This window comes from Desmodus rotundus, chromosome 8, assembly GCF_022682495.2.
Source record: "Desmodus rotundus isolate HL8 chromosome 8, HLdesRot8A.1, whole genome shotgun sequence".
Classification (NCBI taxonomy): Eukaryota; Metazoa; Chordata; class Mammalia; order Chiroptera; family Phyllostomidae; genus Desmodus; species Desmodus rotundus.
The window spans coordinates 128,036,201-128,054,587 of NC_071394.1; the positions used below are offsets into that span (position 1 = coordinate 128,036,201).

At 47.0% G+C, this 18,387-nt stretch overlaps 1 protein-coding gene across 3 annotated transcripts in view; it reads left to right on the forward strand.

Annotated features, from left to right (window-relative positions):
- KIF15 (kinesin family member 15) overlaps positions 1–13,151 on the forward strand; it is a 47,837-nt gene extending 34,686 nt beyond the window's left edge. For all 3 annotated transcript variants that reach the window (XM_045199840.3, XM_053930469.1, XM_053930470.1), the window contains 12 exons: positions 819–905; positions 1,502–1,606; positions 2,135–2,257; positions 2,753–2,899; positions 3,921–4,022; positions 4,314–4,478; positions 5,878–5,987; positions 10,538–10,610; positions 11,088–11,125; positions 11,692–11,857; positions 12,266–12,397; positions 12,690–13,151. In XM_045199840.3, coding sequence (XP_045055775.2) covers positions 819–905; positions 1,502–1,606; positions 2,135–2,257; positions 2,753–2,899; positions 3,921–4,022; positions 4,314–4,478; positions 5,878–5,987; positions 10,538–10,610; positions 11,088–11,125; positions 11,692–11,857; positions 12,266–12,397; positions 12,690–12,806 — 1,365 coding nt within the window. In that variant the 3' untranslated portion in view covers positions 12,807–13,151. The remainder of the gene's footprint in view (positions 1–818; positions 906–1,501; positions 1,607–2,134; positions 2,258–2,752; positions 2,900–3,920; positions 4,023–4,313; positions 4,479–5,877; positions 5,988–10,537; positions 10,611–11,087; positions 11,126–11,691; positions 11,858–12,265; positions 12,398–12,689) is intronic.
- Positions 13,152–18,387: the final 5,236 nt, after the last annotated feature.

An 18,387-nucleotide genomic window follows, 5' to 3' on the forward strand; every position in this document is an offset into this window, starting at 1 on the left:
CTCAGTTTTCCTATGCTGAAAATTGATAATAAGTCCTGACTGGTGTGACTCAGTGGATTGAATGCCAGCCTGAGAACCGAAAGGTCACCGGTTAGATTCCCAATCAGGGCACATGCCTGGGTTGTGGAGCCGGGTCCCTGGTTGGGGGCATGCGAGAGGTGACTGATGGATGTGTCTCTCTCATGCTAATGTCTCCCTCTTTCTCCCTCCCTTCCCCTCTCTCTAAAAGTAAATAAATAAAGTCATTTAAAAAAGAAAGAAAAAATTGTTAATAAAAAGATGGGGTGTATGGTTGCTTGTGTTATTTTTCAACTCTATTTCTTTTTTCTCTCAATTTTATTTCATTTTAAGTATATTTTATTGATTATGCTATTACAGTTGTCTCATTTTTCTTTCTCCCCTTTATCTTCCTCCGCCCTGCACCCTCCTCCCTCTAGCATTCCCCCATCTTAATCCATGGGTCGTACATATAAGTTCTTTGGCTTCTCCATTTCCTATACAATTCTTAACCTCCCCCTGTCTGTTCTGTACCTACCATTTGTACTTCTTATTCCCTGTACCTTTTGTTCCATTCTCCCTCTCCCCACCCTCCAACTCATAACCCTCCATGTGATCTCCATTTTTGTGAATCTGTTTCTGTTCTAGTTGTTTGCTTAGTTTGTTTTTGTTTTTGGTTCAGTTGTGAGTTTGTTGTTTTCAAGTATTATTCCTAGTATACACTGTATAATATGGAAAACAGACTTCCAACTTTTTTTTAATGTGCATAAGTTAACTTTGTGATTTAATTCTTTTTCTAAAACTATTTTTTTCCGCCATAGATGGCAAAAGTACAGAGACTGGAAGAGAGTTTGTGTGCCACCGAGAAAGTCATCCATTCTCTGGAGAAGTCTAGAGATGCTGACAAGGTAGGTGGCGGGTGAAGCCACGTCCCTCTATGTTCTCTATGTAAATGTGGCTTCACCCTTCCAGGCTCCTGCTCTGAGGGTGACTTATAGCTAGCATTTCAGTGTGCACCTGGGCCATGTGCATCTTCTGAGGTTTCTAGAGAATGAGGTCTTTCATTTAGATTAGTTTTCCACATAACTTCCAAGTGCAAACTGTTCTATTTCTCTTGACGGGCATGTTTCTGAAACGCAGCCTGCCCCTTTTAACTAGGATGCTCTTGGTGCGGCCCGTTCCTGTTGACTCTGAGTCCCACGACGCAGAGTCTCAGGCCCCTGGTGCTGACTTCAGCTAGAATAACAAACACAGTGGGTGTGCTGAAGTATGATATTAGGCATACGTTCCTTATGTCTAGCCTTATTCATACAGCCAAAGCAGATGATTAAATATAATGGTATGAAGCCATTAAAATATAAATTGAGAACATTAATAATGTAATGTGACATTTTGCTCATATAAAACTGGCTTCTGTTGTTAGGAAAGATGAACAATCTGCCACTTAAAAATGGTCTCCTCCGTCGCGACAGTGGGTGTGAAGCTGTCGTTTCTGTCCCATCAGGAAGCTGTCGCTGACCTCAGGAGCCAGATCCAGGAGCTGAGAGCATCAGTCTGTGAGAAGACAGAGACCATAGATACCCTGAAGCAGGAACTAAAGGACATCACTGTAAGTTCTGTCCCAACGAGGTATTAAATTGGAGCCTGAGACACACTTCATAGATGCCTTGGGAGGTTAACAAATGCTTCACCAGAAAAAAGACTGCTCAGATAGGTTTGGAAATGCTGGTTACAGCTCATCAGAGTCCATGCTGGCAGGGCCGGGAGAGCCTTTAGCACGTGGATGTGAGGTGTGAGTGCACCTCAGTTGGTTGGTGGTGCTTCTGCCTTCCCTTGTGACAAGGGGAGGGTGGTTGTCAGTGTCCCCCACTCCTCTGCCCCACACAGAGCCTGGCGCCGCCACCTTTATTTCTGATGGCAGATGCTTTTCACTGGTACCGGTAGGACTTACATACTTTTTTGGTCATCTGTGCATTTAAGAGATGGGAGATCTCTTACTTCAACAAGTAGTGATTGGATAAATTTGTGTTAATATGGTCATCACTTTGGAATTCGCAATCATTCTTAAGTTTGTTTTCATCTAAAAGTACAGATAATAAAGCAGGCAGCTCTTATATCACAACTTTCTTTTCTGCAGTGCAAATACAACTCTGCTTTGGTTGACAAAGAAGAGAGCAAAGTGTTAATTAAGAGACAGGAAGGAGAGATTCTGGACCTGAAAGAAACCCTTCGACTGAGAATAATCTCTGAAGACATTGAGGTAACTTAACACACCGGGCCTCTCTTGTACTCTGTTGCTTGTCAGTACAGGCATGTGTGTACCCAGCTACTGGTGAGTAAATAGAGGGTTTTTAAAGGAATGGGCCATAATTAGAGCTGTTTTTCCCAAAGTAGTTAGGCATTAATACATGAGATTACATTCTTGTGTTTATCTGGTTGGTTTATCTTCATTCACGCTGACACCTTGTTAGGTTCTTGTAACTGACCCTGGGGGTGAGGGGAAGGGAGAATAGATTGCGGTCAGACCTCCGTTGGGATAGCTGTATTCATTCGCTGTGATATTTATCTCCAGGCCTGCTCACTAATATTAACTGCTTGGTTTGTCTTGGAATGTTTTACCACAAGCCAAAGAAAAAGTTCTCACTTAAAACTTCCTCTTAACCTTTAAAAAATCACACATAGTAATGATTTGCAAATCCTTGTTGGAGAACCACAGTTAAGAAATTCTGCTTGTTTGGGAATTGTCACCTGACAGAGGGACATGCTCTGTGAGGACCTGGCTCATGCTACTGAGCAGCTGAACATGCTCACCGAGGCCTCAAAAAAGCATTCAGGGCTCCTGCAGTCCGCCCAGGAGGAGCTAACCAGGAAGGAGGCCCTGATCCAGGAGCTCCAGCACCAGGTGCGCACCGGGGGAGGGGCTGGTCAGGGCGGGGCCGGGGGAGTGGGCTGCGTGGGCAGCTGCACTGTGAGCTCTGAAGGACTTGGCTGTCTTCCTGCTCACCTTGAACCCTTGACGCGCCAGCAGGTTTCAATCACTGTGGTGGGATTATGGCTCATTTTCATCCTCTCTTTGGCTGCTGTTGTTTTATATTTTGTATTTTTCCTCAGATGACCCTTGGATCATTTGTGAAGCTTAAAAACAAAGTTGGGTTTTTTTTTTTTAAGATTTAATTGTGCCCTGGCTGGTGTGGCTCAGTGGATTGAGCTCTGACCTGCGAACCAAAGAGTCGCTGGTTTGATTCCTGGTCAGGGCACATGCCTGGGTTGCAGGCATGTGCCCCAGTTGGGGGCGGCATGCAAGAGGCAACCACACATTGACGTTTCTCTCCCTCTCTCTCCCTACCCCTCTGTCTAAAAATAAATAAATAAAATCTTTTAAAAAATAAATAAAAAGAAAAAAGATTTTATTTATTTGTTTTTAGAGAGAGGAGGACGAAGAGAGGGAGAGAAACGTCCATCAGTTGCCTGCCGCATACTGCACGCAACCCAACCAGGGACCTGGCCCACAACCCAGACATGTGCTTGGACCAAGATCAAACAGGCGACCTGCTTTGCAGGATGGTGCTCAACCAACTGAGCCATACTGATCATGGCAAAACAAAGTTCTTTTTAAAAAACAGGGGTTTTTTGAAGTGTAAATATATTTGTGAGAGAGAGGGTGACGAGAAGGTCATGGTAGTAGTAACTAAGGTACACAGACGCAAATGGCAGCCCCAGATTTTACAATGTATTACTTTAAAAACTGCTGTGTTTTAATGTATTGCTGCTTTTGATTATTAATCAAATCCCCCCTAAAGTGTAAAAAGTGTATTTATATATACACCTCTATTTGTACACAGAGGAGGATAGGCTGTTCTAATTGGACCTTGGGTTCCATATTATTTTCTAACTTGTAACCTCACATTTGTTGATTTTCCCAGTTAAACCAAAAGAAAGAGGAGGTAGAACAGAAAAAGAACGAGTATAACTTCAAAATGAGGCAACTAGATCATGTGATGGATTCTGCTGCTGAGTTTCCCCAGGTACTTTTCAGAAAAAAAAGTGTTTTAGGAGGAATAAAGTTTCGTGAGTTTTAAAAGTTAGAGATTACTAAGACCATAGCTTTGTCTTTTTATGAAAAAATGTTTTCACTAACACCTTTTCTGCTTTTTACTTGATAAAAAGGAACCAGTATTTTTATGTTTTGCTTGGACAAGGTTTAGACTAAGCTAAATAGCTTGAGTATTTTCTGTGTGCTTGGTATATACATTTAACATGAAATCTGTGTGACATCACTTAATCGGGTATTGGGGTGAAATCTGATTTTATTTCAGAGCCCAAAAACACCGCCTCATTTCCAAACACATTTGGCAAAACTCCTGGAAACACAAGAACAAGAGATAGAAGACGGACGGGCCTCCAAGGTTTCTTTGCAACACCTTGTGACCAAGCTAAATGAAGACAGAGAAATCAAAAATGCTGAAATCCTCAGAATGAAGGTAACTGGGTAATTTAATTGTTTCCAATTAATGTTTTAAAACAAGTAGTTTTTTTCATGGTTACTGAAGATAAAAAATTCAAAAGACATAAAACTCAGTGTAGATAGTAAAGTCTTCCTCTCACCTCTGACTCCGAGCTACTTGTCTGCTGTTCTGGAGGCTCCCAGTGGAGCCAGTTCCTTGTTTATCTTTTAGAACTTTTCGGGGGGTATGAGTGAGTTTGAGCATGTGTCCCCTGCCCCTTTGGTTTTCTGCAGTGGCCCCATCATGCAGGCCGCACTGACCAGGGTCTCACGGGGCCGTGTGGGGTCAGACCGCTGTCGTTTCTATGGCCGACGCCTGTTACCTCGTTGGGGTTTTAAGTGTGTGTTTTTCTTATTAGGAGGAAGATTGGGCACCTGCGTGTTTCTGTTCCTGTCAACTGTCCTTCTCCCTGTTTTCTGTTGTTGAACTTTTTCTTTTTTTTCTCTTTGTCTTTTATTGTTGTTGAACTTTTTCTTAATGGTTTGGAGGCATTCTTTTATATTAGGTTAGTTTTTGTTTATGATAGTTAAAAATACTTTTCTCTCGATTGCCATTCTTTCAAACTTCCTCCTAGTGTTTTCATCCAGGTACACAGGGAAATGGTGTTTGTGTGAGGGAGAGAGGGTTTTGTGTGGTGTGGAGGGCTGGGCAGTGTGTGGGGGAATGCCTGGGGAGGTGCTGTATTGTGGGTGAGTGGAGGGCGGGGAGCGGGTAGCAGGATGCCTTGGAAGGTCACTGCTTTGCAGGGTGTTTTTGTTTAGGAACAAAATTAGCTTACTGTGCCCAAGTCGGGTAAAGTATATGAAGACGGTATCCCTCTTGAGCTTTGGTTCTGGTGGAGGGGATCGTTCCTGGCCTTTCTATTTAGGGCCGCTCTCAGTGCGCTGCGGTCTCAGGACTGTGGCTGTTCCCCAGATGGGCGTGATCTTGGTGCTCTGCAGAAGTAGGCGAAGGTTAAAGGCAGTCAAGTAATGGACAGGTAGAAGGAAATCAAAAAGGATGCTTCTTGCAGACAATATTATATCTTCTAGATGGGTTGTGCTCATCCTTCTCCATTAGAATCTATTAAACAGACTCAAATGGAACATTTGCCAAAGTAGAGACCTGGTGTTGTCTTTTCTCATAAAGGAATTTTAATGAGTCTTGTGCCATTGATCGGAGACTACATTTAAGATGTTGGGTATGAGCCTGAATCACAGTTCAAGGCCCCCAAGAGCTTGTCACAGTCAGCTTTTTATCCAGCATCGTCCAGTGCAGTGTTGTGTGCAGAGGAGAAGCTTAAAGGAGAAGTACCTTTTCTCCTGGTCATGGCTTTGGTGAGCAGATAATGCCTCCTCTTGTGTTTTCTGAAAAACATGATTTTGTGTGTTACTAGGAGCAGTTGAGGGAAATGGAAAACGTACGCCTGGAAGCTGAGCAGCTCAGAGAGAAGAACTGGCTCCTGCAAGATCAGCTGGATGACATTAAAAAGCAGAAGGACAGCAGGTGCGAAAGAGCCACTGGAGCCCTGTGGGCTGGGGCTGGGCCTGCCTGGGTGTAGTTCAATGAACGAGGCTGGAATACACACTGGTCTCCTCCCATCAGTTGCTTTTTTGTTTTGTTTTGTTTTGTTCATTTATTTTAAATCGTTTTTTCTTTTTCAAATACGGTTGACATATAATATCCTATTAGTTTTAGATGTACACCCCAGTGATCAGACATATAACTTACTGAATGATCATCCCGATAAATCTCGTACCCACCTGTTACCATACACAGTACCAGAATATTACTGACTGTATTCCCTGTGGTGCACTGTGCATCCCCGTGCCTGTTCTGTGACTGCCAGTCTGTACTTCTCAGTCCCTTTGCTTTCTGCACCTGTTCCCCCAGCCCCCTCCCATCCTCCCACTTGGCATCCATCAAAATGTTCTCTGCATCTATGAGTCCGTTTCTGTTCTGCTTGTTTATTTTTTTTTTTAGATTTAATCGTTGATACATATGTATTTATTGCCATTTTATTGTTGTTTGTCTGTTTTTTATCCTCACTGAGGACGTGCTCATTGATTTTAGAGAGAGGGGAAGGGAAGTAGAGAGAGAGGAACAGAAACCTCGCTAGGTTGCCTCTTGTGTGTGCCCCAACCAGAGATTGAACCCACGGCCTTTGGGTTTATGGGATGACGCTCCAGCCAGCTGAGCCACACCAGCCAGGGCTTATTGTTCATATTTTTCATCTTTCTTTCTCCTTGCTTTGAATCAGGTCTGCTGAGTGTTGATTTTTCCCAAGTGGGAGAAGGAGGCGTTCACAACTTTGCCTCCTCTATTAAATGTTGCGTTGTTGTACAGCAATGAATTTTAGGCTTTAAAAACTGAAACCATCTACTTCCATTTAAGAAGAAAAAAGGGAGCCAGTCTGTCAACAAGATGGGGGGCCCTGCAGAAAAAGGGAGGATTTCTGCCAGTTGGTTTTGCCTCATGACTCGCGGCCCTGGAGAGGCCCTCCAGGGGAGCCTTCCCTGGGGTTGGGTGTCTGGGTTTGTGTGTGTGGCCTCAGCGCGGGCAGGTTTGGAGCTGTGTTTGCTCGTGGCACGGCATCCTGTCCCAGGCAGCCACACCAGGCTGTGTCACCTCTCTGACACTTGAGATCATGTGACTGTGGGCACATTTTTTAACCTCTCAGTGCCTCAGTTTCCTTAGCAATAAAATGAAGAAAATTAGAGCTCTCACACAAGGTGTTTTAAAGTCCAAAAAACACTGTGTGAAGTGCTGATGCCAGAGCTTGGCAGGGGGCAGCCACTCGGTCAATGGCAGCCGGGAACAAAGGGAGAGTTGTGGTCCAGCCTGTTGGCAGCTTTCACAGTGAAAGGCTGCGGGTGACGGCAGCCTGTACAGCCACGTGGCCAGCTGAGGTGAGTCGGAGGGGTCTCTTTGGAATGGAGGCCCCTCTCGAATTCAGCTTCCCGGTTAGGGATGTCTGCTGCTGCCACTCTTGCCAGGGCAGCCCTGAGACGCACTGTCCAGGCCCTCCATGAGATACCAGGCGTTTGAGGGTGGGGCCGCTGGCTCAGCTGGCAGCCCGCGGTCACACTACGTAACTGCCTCAGTCAATGGCGGACTGCGCATACGATGGCGGTCCCTCGGAGCTGGAAAACTCCCATTGCCTGGTGATGTCATAGCTGCCATCGCCTCGTAGTGCAGCACTGAACCCAGTACCCAGTGTCGGTGGGAAGCCCACGTGAGCCAGCCTGCAGCCCTGCCAGTGGTGCTCCCGTCGCACTGATAATACTTGGCAGTGACACCGAAAGACTGTCGCTGGTACTGTTTCATTTGCTTACTTCTTAAAGTTAGATTTTTGTTTTTTCTTTGTACTTTACCTCCTTCTTTTTATTTTTTGAATCATCACTTGAGGGCGTGCTCGTTGATTTTAGGGAAGGAGAGGGAGAGAAAGCGACGTGAGAGAAACATCAATCGGCTGCCTCTTGCACATGCCCCAGTGGGGACTGAAGCTGTGACCTAGGTATGCGCCCTGACTGGGAATCGAACCAGTGACCTGTATGGGACAAGGCTGCAGCCAACTGAGCCACACCAGCCAGGGCACTGGTACTTTTTAGACGACCTCATACACCTTGTGTCTCTTGATTGCATTCAGTCTTGTGTTGTTTAGTGCAGAAACATACTGTGCAGGCCTGTAGCAGCAACAGGCCATACCATCTAACCTGGGGGTGTCGTAGGCTGTACCATGTAGGTTTGTGTAAATTTGCTATATGAATGTTCACACAACAATGGAATCACCTAACGATGTGTTTCTCAGCATGTGGTCCTGTTGTTAAGCAGCAAGCGCATGACTGTCTTAACTAAGTGGTTTAGTTTTCTTCGAGCTTTATGGAGCACCAGAAATGCTTGTTTCAGTAGGGATGTCACCCCCCCTCCTGGAGGGTTCTGATGCAGAGAGTGCCCAGTGTGCTCCCTAGTTCCCGCATGCTCCGCCCCCATGTCAGTCATGGTAAATGGTAAAACTTTGTATACTGCCTTTCTTTAAGATTTTATTTATTTTTAGACAGAGAGGAAGGGAGGAAGAAAAAGGGGGAGAGAAACATCAGTGTGTGGTTGCTCCTCATGCAGCCCCCTACTGGGGACCTGGCACGCAACCCAGGCATGCACCCTGACTGGGAATCAAACCAGCGACCTTTTGGTTCACAGGCCAGTACTCAGTCCACTGAGCCACACCAGCCAGGGCGGTATACTGTCTTTTATTAAGACTTAGTGTGAGCATGGAAAACAGGACGTTCCCAGGTCATTGGTGCAACTACAATTGGAAACACTGTTTCCCATGCCTTTCCAGAGGAGCCAGACAGAAACTTCTTCATGAAAGGTTGGCTAGAAGAAGACTGGAGCCCCCGCCTCTCTCTGTCTTCTGTGTGCAGGGAGCAGCTCTCCTTCCATAGCCCCTGGCCCCTGGAAATGCTCGCCTGCACCCAGGTGGCCTCCACCACTCCTTGCTCAGGAGCACCTCTCATTGCTGAGCCGATCCCTGTGTGCAGGGGTGCCAAAAGGACCCCTGACCCCCTTGTCTCTAGCTGCAGCTTCCAGACCAACACCATTTCAAGGGACATCGACCCAGTAGTCAAGTTCACTGGGGTAGGAGCTGCCACAGCAAGATGGCAGACTCTGGAGCTGGAACTGGGACCAGGTTTGGGAGCCTCGGGATTGGTGATGCCGGGAATCCTGCTGTGAAGCAACAGCTCTCCTCTGCCTTTTGGGGCTTTGCCCTCTCGGAGGCCGTGGGCTCCTCAGCCTGACGGTGGCCTTTCCCATCCTCCGCACATGTGCAGGAGCCCCTGCCACCTCCCATAGCCCTTTCTCCTGTGTCCAGCCTGCCCTGTGGGTTCCTTTTCCCATGCCTCTGCAGGCAGCCTGGGACAATGGTTGGCTCAGGGTTTGACAGAGGAAAGGCAATTAAACACTGTAGTAATAAGAAAAAAAAAAGACAAGAAAACTGTGGTAGGGGCTCAGATCTAGCCCCCAGCCTGATAGGTAAATGCAGCTGCACTGAAGCACAGCCACGCCCTGTCGTGTAAACGTTGCCTCAGCTGCTCTTTGGCATGGTGACAGCCTGACAGCTGTGACAGAGGCCATGTGGCTCCCACCCTTGGCTTTGAGCAAAGAAAATACATCTTTCCTCACAATTTTGCGTGTTTTCCTATTGAGGTCTCATTACCGTTTTCATTTAGACTGCCAGCTTCGTTAAGTGAAAGAAACTACTGTATCTTCTGTTTTCCTTTGAGAAACAATCTTTTCCCCCCCACTCATCAGGGACGGATATTCCTAGAGAAGCCTGTGGCGTTCAGGCAGGTTCTCCTAGGGGGCGTCTCCATGGTCCAGGGGCTGCTCACAGAAACCCAGTTCATTCTCCTGACCCGGTCAGGCCCAGAGATGGACTCAAGTTAGTCGGATTCCCATGACACTGACGTTTCACCCGGAACACGATTTCCTTTGTGTAGAGGGGCTTTTCAGGAAGAGATTGATGGCTGGTACTCAGGGAACCTGCTTCCTGGGGTCAGCACACCTGGGAATCCAGTGACATCAGGGACTGCCAGCTGGCTAGGAAATCCAGTGCAAGGGGCCATCCAGGGCTCTGGGGGCCAGGCCAGCCTGAAGGGCTCCTGCCCCCAATGAGGCCCCCTCACAGCTGATCACAGCCATACAGACTCCTGGACTGCCTTTTGCCTCAGCTGCCTTTTGCTCACATTTGGTCTTCAGATGGTCTTACTCTTGACGAAGTGTCTACTTTATTTTACTTTCACCTAAGATTTGATTATTGATTAGATCTCTCAGCTTTGCTCCCCTCACTTTCATATAGGAGGAGTCCTCAGTTCTGGGAGGGGCCTTAGGCCACCCCTGTGTGTCGGTCACATTTATCAAACATGATGACCTCATTTCATTGCCATTGATTTGGCTTTTTCTTTGCTCAATGGCATTGTTGCATAAAATAGACATGAAATTGACATTTGGGTGTACTTGACAGTGTTTCCCCACCCTCCCTTCCTAATCTGCAGCGAACAGAATCATCCAGACAACCAACTGCTCAAGAATGAACAAGAAGAACTTACCAAAGAAAGACTTGCTAAAGTATGATTTCTTTTTTACATAGTAGCTTTTTATTGTCTGACAAGTGCTTTTATAGTAAACATTTACGGTTACAAGTTTTAGAAGCCATTTACTCTTGAGATTTCTGTCTTTTCCTTATTTCTGCTGTTAAGTTTGGTATTCGCCATCAGGGCTTAGACATGGCTGAGGGTTAAGAGAGAATTTTGCCTTTGTGCCCAGAAGGTAATAAGCCTCCTGCTCAGTGTACCCACACAGTGGGCCACTTAGGAGCAAGGGTCGTGTGCCTGCCTGAGACCCTAGGGGACACAGCGCATGGAGTCGTGTAAATAGGTGCCCCTTTACATGTGTGTAGCTGGGATTGTGGAAAAGGATGTCGGATTAATTTTGTTACCATGGAGGAGTGCGGACTGGGTATTTTCTATTGTTTTTGGTGGTTGGTGGTTTTTTTTTAGCAATGTTAAGAACTTAAGCCATCTTTTTCTTTTTCTCATCCTACAGAATAAGTTAGTTGAAGAAATACTGAGAGTGAAAGCAGAGTAAGTGCACTGGCTTGTAATTCAAGTTCTTGTTGACCTTGTCTTCATTCTCTAAGGGGAGAAATGCTCATTATATCCACGAGGCAGGGAACTTTTTTCCTTCTGAAGTAAAATGTGAACATAATAGATGTTTACAAAATTGTTTTCCCGAATGCCACTTGCTAAAGGGCTCCTCACATGAAGCCGTTCCCAGTGGCAGTCACGTAAAGCATACACGTGTTACATGGCACATCCCTGGAGCAATGACCGGGCCGCTGTCTGAGAGCCACCGTGTGAAATGAGTGGTCGCTCCTAGGTACGGGGCACTGTGTTGGCTCCACGTGGGCTGAATCTAAAAGTTCCTGTTCGACGTTTTCATTATTTAAAAATGGTCTGAGGATTTCGCCAAAAGGAAAGTTTGGTTAAACCAGCAACAAGGAGCGTCCCTGCAGCCTGGCGACCGGTCGCCCTGTGCTGTCGGGAGAGCTCAAGACCAGCCCTCCTCCCAAACCCACACTCCGGCCCCGGGGAAGCTCTCTTGAAAGGTGCTTCTCTGGAGTTCCAAAAAGGGGTATTTACTGTCGTAGCCTGGAAGAAGTCCAGAGTGCCCTGCAGGAAAAAGAGACAGACTGCCTTAGAATGACCGAGGAAATCGAACGAACCAGAACTTTGGAGTCTAAAGCATTCCAAGAAAAGGAACAGCTGAGGTCAAAGCTGGAAGAACTGTATGAAGAAAAGGAGAGAACATCTCAGGTGCGTTGGTGTGTTTGTTTTCCCTGTACTTGGGGTGCGTGAGTTGATAGAACCAATCCAAGTAGCACGTGTCTGACTGGGTGTCCTGTGGTTCAGACCTGCTGCAGCAGACGCTGGGGCGTGGGATCGGAAGTGGGAGCCTGTGCTCTCAGAAGGCATGAACTGATGTCACATTTTCCAATTTACTGATTTTAGAGAGGGCGGGGGTGGAGAGAGAAACATCGATTTGTTCCACATGTTCATGCGTTCTTTGGTTGCTGCTTGTGTGCCCTGACCCGAGATCAACCCACACCCTTGTGCATCGAGGTGATGCTCTAACCAACCGAGCTACCCGGCCAGGGCAAATGCCCCTTTTTATAAGAAATTAAGAGCAGCTCACTTGCTCCTGCCCGGATTGATTACCTGCAGGAGGTGGAAATGTTGAGGCAGCAGGTGGAGTGTCTCGCTGAGGAAAATGGGAAGTTGGTGGGTCACCAAAACCCAAACCAGAAGATTCACTACGTCATGCGGCTGAAGAAGGAAAACGTCCGACTCGCTGAGGTAAACGCTGGAAATTATTCTGAGTAAACCCCCTCTGGCTTTTAAATGGTTAATAATTGAATCACTTACCTGCTTTCTTTAGGGAACTTCCTGAATTCAAAACAACTTAGTTAGTGCTATTCTGAGGATAATTCAGTTTTCATACACATCAGATTTCTGTTTAATAAGTAGTTTAAAGATTTAAAAATTATAGTTTTAATTTGAAATATAAATTTAATGAATGCCAAGAATAACTCTCCCTATAATATTGAGAGCCTTAATTTTTTTCTTTTCCTTCTTTAAAAATGACTAGGAGACAGGAAAGTTGCGTGCTGAAAATATATTTTTGAAAGAAAATAAGAAAAAGGAGCTTCTGACGAACGCTCTGCATTCACCCACGTCCTGCGGCAATGAGCAACCTGCTGTGTAGGGGCCCGGCCCCAGTTCCAGGCTCTGAACCCACCGCGAGCACTGGCAAGGCCTTGGGCCTTTTCGAAATAAAGCTTGTAGCTGATGTGTACAGTGGACGTCAGCCAGTTCATTTTCCCTGGGGCACTAACGTGATCTCCTCTGACTGAGTCTTAGGTCAGAAGCTCTGGATTCAGTGGTCCCAGAACTTGCAGTGAGGTTCACAGCTGATGGCACAGTGGGTATAAAAAGCAAACTTGTGAATATAGATTATTTTTGTATTTCTACTTGAAGTATTTTCATGATCATTTTTATGACTGTAAACATGGCCATTTTTCAAAATATAATAAATCTTTTTCAAATAAAGAGTCCAAAAAAGTGATTCACATGGTTCATTCACTTGTTCGCGCGACATAAACTTAGTGAGCACCGACTGTAAGCGGGGCGCTGGCCATCTGAACAGCGCAAACAAGAACCCCGCGCTGGGGGGCCTCTGGACTGCAGATAACACCCCATTGTGTGGGCATGCCAGGCTTCAGCCACTCGCCGTCCGGGGGACGTTTGCCTGTTCGCAGTTTGGGGCTGTGATGAGTAGTTCTGCTGTAAATATTCAAGTACAGGTCTTGGTGTGAACCCACCCTTCTTACCACTTGAGTAGAAACCCAGGAGTGCGACTTCTGGGTCACGTGGTAGGCGTGCGTTTCACTTGCGAAGACGCCCGCTTCCCAAGTGCTGTGTTCGGGGGCAGCACACCATCCCCTGCGGGAGGGTGTGTTCCCGCTTCTCCCCCTCTGCACCAGCACCTGTGACTCAGGTGTTTGTGACTGGCCGAGTGGGCGTGTGCTGGTACACTGACCGGTTTCCGAGTGACCGATGATACCGAGCCCGCGTACATGTGGTGGGAATGCAACCCAGTGGTGAAAAAGAGACTGATAAATGCCGCAACGTGGGTGGGCCTAAAAATACTGCTTAGTGAAAAGTCAGACTTGACCCGCCACCGACTGTATGAGTCCATGTAAGGGAAATGCCCAGAAAAGGCTGGGATGGGAGTGGGAATCACCGTGGGCCCCAAGGGAACTTTTTGATGTGGTGGGAATGTTTTAGAACTGGTTCGTGGTGATCACTGCACAACTCTCTAAAATTACTAAAAATTAAGCTGCATTCAATATGGTTTGTAAATCACACCTCACTAAAGCTGAAGAAAAATGGCTTTTACACACGTAATGCAGCCCTGACCAGTGTGGCTTAGTGGGTTGGCCATCAATTCCCGGTCAGGACACAGGTGGGGGTTGCAGGCCAGGTCCCCAGTGGGGGATGTGCGAGAGGCAACCGATCCATGTTTCTCTTGCACATTAATGTTCCTCTCCCTCTTTCTCCCTCCCTTTCCCTCTATCTAAAAACAAGTAGAATCCTTTAAAACAGCAACGCCTCGTTGAACTCTCAAGGAATAAAGAGTAAAATCCCTAACGGAACTCAGGGTAAGGTGGGAAGTAGACACTGTGCCTGCCCTGGATGTGGGGGAAGGGGGGTTTAGAACAATTTATCCTCTCAGTTCTGGAGGCCAGAAGTCCAAAATCAAGGTGGTGCTAAAGCTGGCCTCTGGGGGCTCCGAGGGACAGCGCGTTCCATCTCTTGTAGTGAGTAATCCTTGCCAGCAATCCTTGGTGTTCCTGGCTTGTACATTGCGTCACTCCAATCTGCTACCGTAGTCACGTGGCATTCCTCCTCCCCTGGTTCTGCTTAGAAGGACATTAGATTAGGGCCTGCCCTAATGACCTCATCTGAATTTGATTACATCTGTGGTGACCCCATTTCTGAATAAGGTCACATTCACGGGTGCTGAGGAGAGACACGATTCAACACTTGGTGTCGCTCAGTGAGGGGAGAGAGCGAGCCCTAGGCCAGATCAGGACAGGGCCAACTGAGAGTTTTGCAAAAAGCCAGAACCCAAGTAGTGCTGGGATCTTGGTCACCCTGGCAACTCTGCTGCTTAGCAACAGGGCCTGGCCTAGAATATGTGCTCATTTTTTTACCTGACCAGAACAAAGAAGAGACAGAGAAATGGACACAGCATGAAAGGAGAAAGGAGAGAAAAGGCGATGTTGGAGAGGGCAATAGAGGAAGAAGACATTCACTCCCCATGTACGCAGGCTCTCCCCATTCCTACTGTCTCCCACCAGGGAGTTCACACACTTACAGTCCCTCTTTTGCCCCTAAGGTCTCTTAACTGTGACTTCTAGCCCTTACAAGGTGAGGGGTGGTTTGATGGGTTTCTCGACGCACAAGAAGGTATCTTCTGCCCATCCGTCATCTTGGAGGTTTGTTTTAATTGCTTTTTGCATAAATGTGGGATGCAGCATCCTTCCTGTCCACACTATCCCAGTTCTAGTTTACATCATGTTGCTGTTGGTAAGTTTTTAAACTTATTTTTTATAATCAAAGTGTTGGCAGTGGAAGTGGGGCTCTTCCATGGGATCACGAGGAAAGCATTCCACAGACCCACGCACGGAAGATGGGTGTGACAGGACTTTTCGGGTGGAAACAGAAGGCTGCTGCCCCTGTGTCCCATCTCTGTCCATCCCACTGTGGAAAAAGTCCAAACTAAAGGCCGGGGTCCAGAGTTTCTGTTTCATTTAAAAGCTTAGTCCTCTGGAGCCTGCAGGCGGCTGCCAAGCAGTCTCCATCCCCCATCCAGGTGTCTTAGCACCGTCCCAGCTACACTGCTGTACCCAGGCTCTCACCTGGAGCCTGCATTTGGAGTCCGTGCAGCCTCAGCCACGCTGCCGCTAGGGCCACGTGGCTGTGGAGAGAGAAGGCACGTGTGAATAGGATAAGCACAGGTTGGGGGGGTGCATTGGGGGAGAGAGCGACCTTCTTTGTTGAACTGGGTGATCTTATCTTGGGCTTGGGACAGACCAGGCACTTTTTCAAAAGAACCAATAAACTTCCCAACTTTGGAGGGTTTCTGATGGATCCACCCCCTGACCACTTGATCCCTTTCCCAGGTTGGAGTGACAGGTCTTTATGGTCAAGCACCTCCCCCTGTGCTACTTTGACTTCTATTGTGCATGTGTTTACATTCCCCATTCCCCCCAACATCCCTCCTGGAGGGCAAAGAGAGGGTAGTTAACCCTTGGCAAGGCAATGCTGTGACCCGCTGGACTGTGTGAAGTTGTAGCTTCCTGGTGAAGCAAACAGGCTTACGCTTCCTGGTTGATTATGCTCAACAATGTCTGATTCCCTTTGTTTCCTTCCTTTATTAATAACTAGCTAACTACCCATGGTAACAAAAGCATAGTCCATTCAAACATTTGTAGTAAGGACATGAGCTGGTTGCGGTTCTGGGCGCTGTAGCAGGAAAAGGAGAAAACTCGCGAGGCTTCTGTGCTGACAGCCCAGCTATGGAGGCCAGTGGGTTGTGAGGCCTCCATGTGCGCTGAAGGCAACACAGAGCCTTGCTGCTCCGACATGCAGCTTCTGCAAACCTGTTAGAAATGTGGGAATCTCAATCCAGGTCTAGACCTGAATCAGAAATCTGCACTGCATTTTAACAAGGTTCCTAGTAGGTGATAAGAGCTTTTGCCTAGGAGGCAGACATCACTTCCCAGCTGAGCGGCCAACCGTCATTCCCAGAACATGGCCGGTGCTGGGCACTGGGGACCTAGAGAAGAAGGAAACTTGTCCGGGCCCTCCAGGAGCTTGCAGGCTGGCAGGGAGACCAGCAGGACCGGTGCCAAGGTGGGTTAGGGGAGCACGGACGGCTTTACAGAGAAGGCAGACCTGAGATGCCAGTGGGGGCACTGTTCTAAGAAAGTTCGTTTTGTCGTCTTTGAAGCAAGAGAGTTGATCAGGTGCAACAACACTTGCTTTCCTGTAAGTTTCAAGTAACAGACTTTAGAGAGGGGATCATCTTTGAGCTGGGCATTGAGATAGGGTATGTCTTGAAATGGCTGTAACCATAAGGGCTACAATGACTCTCATGGAGATAGTAAGACCAACCCCTCAATTACATTTAGGGCTTAGAACCTACCGAAGTCTAGCTGGATCCAACACCTTGCAGTAACCCCTAGCCTCTCTATAGGTTCCTTGTGATACCTTAGCATTACACACCCCACGCTGCCATGATCGGACGGGAAAGCCCATACAAAGACACGAAATGGCCAACAGAATTTTCCTGAGAAGTCTCCCCGCACCCTGAAAATGCTGACTATTCCCCATATTGATTGCCCTTCCCCTGCATTAAAGGAGCTTCAATGAAAGAAGTAAATTGCACTGTGGAAGGGCTGCTCTGTCTGGGGAGTAGCCACTGCCTGTCTCCCAGCTTCACTAATAAACTCTCTTTCACTTTCACCTCTACGCTGGCCCAAGTCTGAATTCTGCCCTCGGCGAAGCCAAGAATCCACAGTGGGTCCCGGAACACCTGCACCAGTGCGGCTCCTTCCTCCACTGCAAAAGGAGGAGTTATCCATGCTTTTGTTCAAGCCACAAAACTACCCAGTGAGAGAGGGTGGCAAGGAAGGACTTCCACAAAAACTTCCCAGATGGATTTAAAAAACAAAAGAATGCTGAAGTATGTTCACTGTGAATCATGTTTTCAAGAAGTCCCATACCTATATGTAAACTTTTTATTTTTTTTAAAATTTTATTTATTTATTTTTAGAGAGAGGGGGAGGGAGAAAGAGAGGGAGAGAGACATCAATGTGTGGTTGACTTTCACATGCCCCGCCACTTGGGACCTGGCCTGCAACCCAGGCATGTGTCCTCACTGGGAATTGAACCAGCGACTGTTTGGTTCATAGGCCTGCACTTTAGTTTGCAGGCTGGCACTCAATCCACTGAACCACACCAGCTATGGCCCTATATGTAATTTTTTTAAAACTTGTACTATATATAAAACTCAATAGGCACAGAGAAGAAGTTACCTATAACCGTGATTTTCCTGGAGTATGGAAATAGTCCTTCATACATTTTTTTTTCGTTTTGAATTTTTCCCCCTTCATACCATATTTTGCCGTGTGTAATGCACTCCCATGTACAATGCGTATCCTTATTTTTTCCTCAAAAATTTGGGCAAAAAAGTGCGCATCATACACAGCAAAATACATTTCAACATCATTTTCTTTTCAAAGACATATACGAAATACTTCTTAAACGAAAACCTTTTACACATCTTTAAGTGCACGGGAAGTTAATGTTAATCGTGATTATCAGAGTGGAGTGATTACTGATGACATCTTTTCTACATTTCCTGCAATGAACAGTGAGCGTGGACCCATCCGGGCCTTTTGATTTGTCCGAAACCCTCGTCCTAGCCCGCCTTCTGGCTGAGTCTGGCGGTCTCTAGCGCCCTCTGCCGATCCATCTCTCCATTTTGCACTTCTCAGTGTGGAATGTGCAGGTGAACTCCGAAGGAATCTTGTCAAAATGCAGATTTTGGTTCAACGGATGTGAGGCGGGCCTGGGATTCGGCACTTTTAACAGCTGCCCAGGGGAAGCCGGTGCGGGACACACCAAGTGGCAGTACCAAAACTGTTGAGCCGCGAATTCTACAACAGCAACCACAGAACCAGAGGCCCGGCCCCGCCCCCACAGGCTCCGCCCCG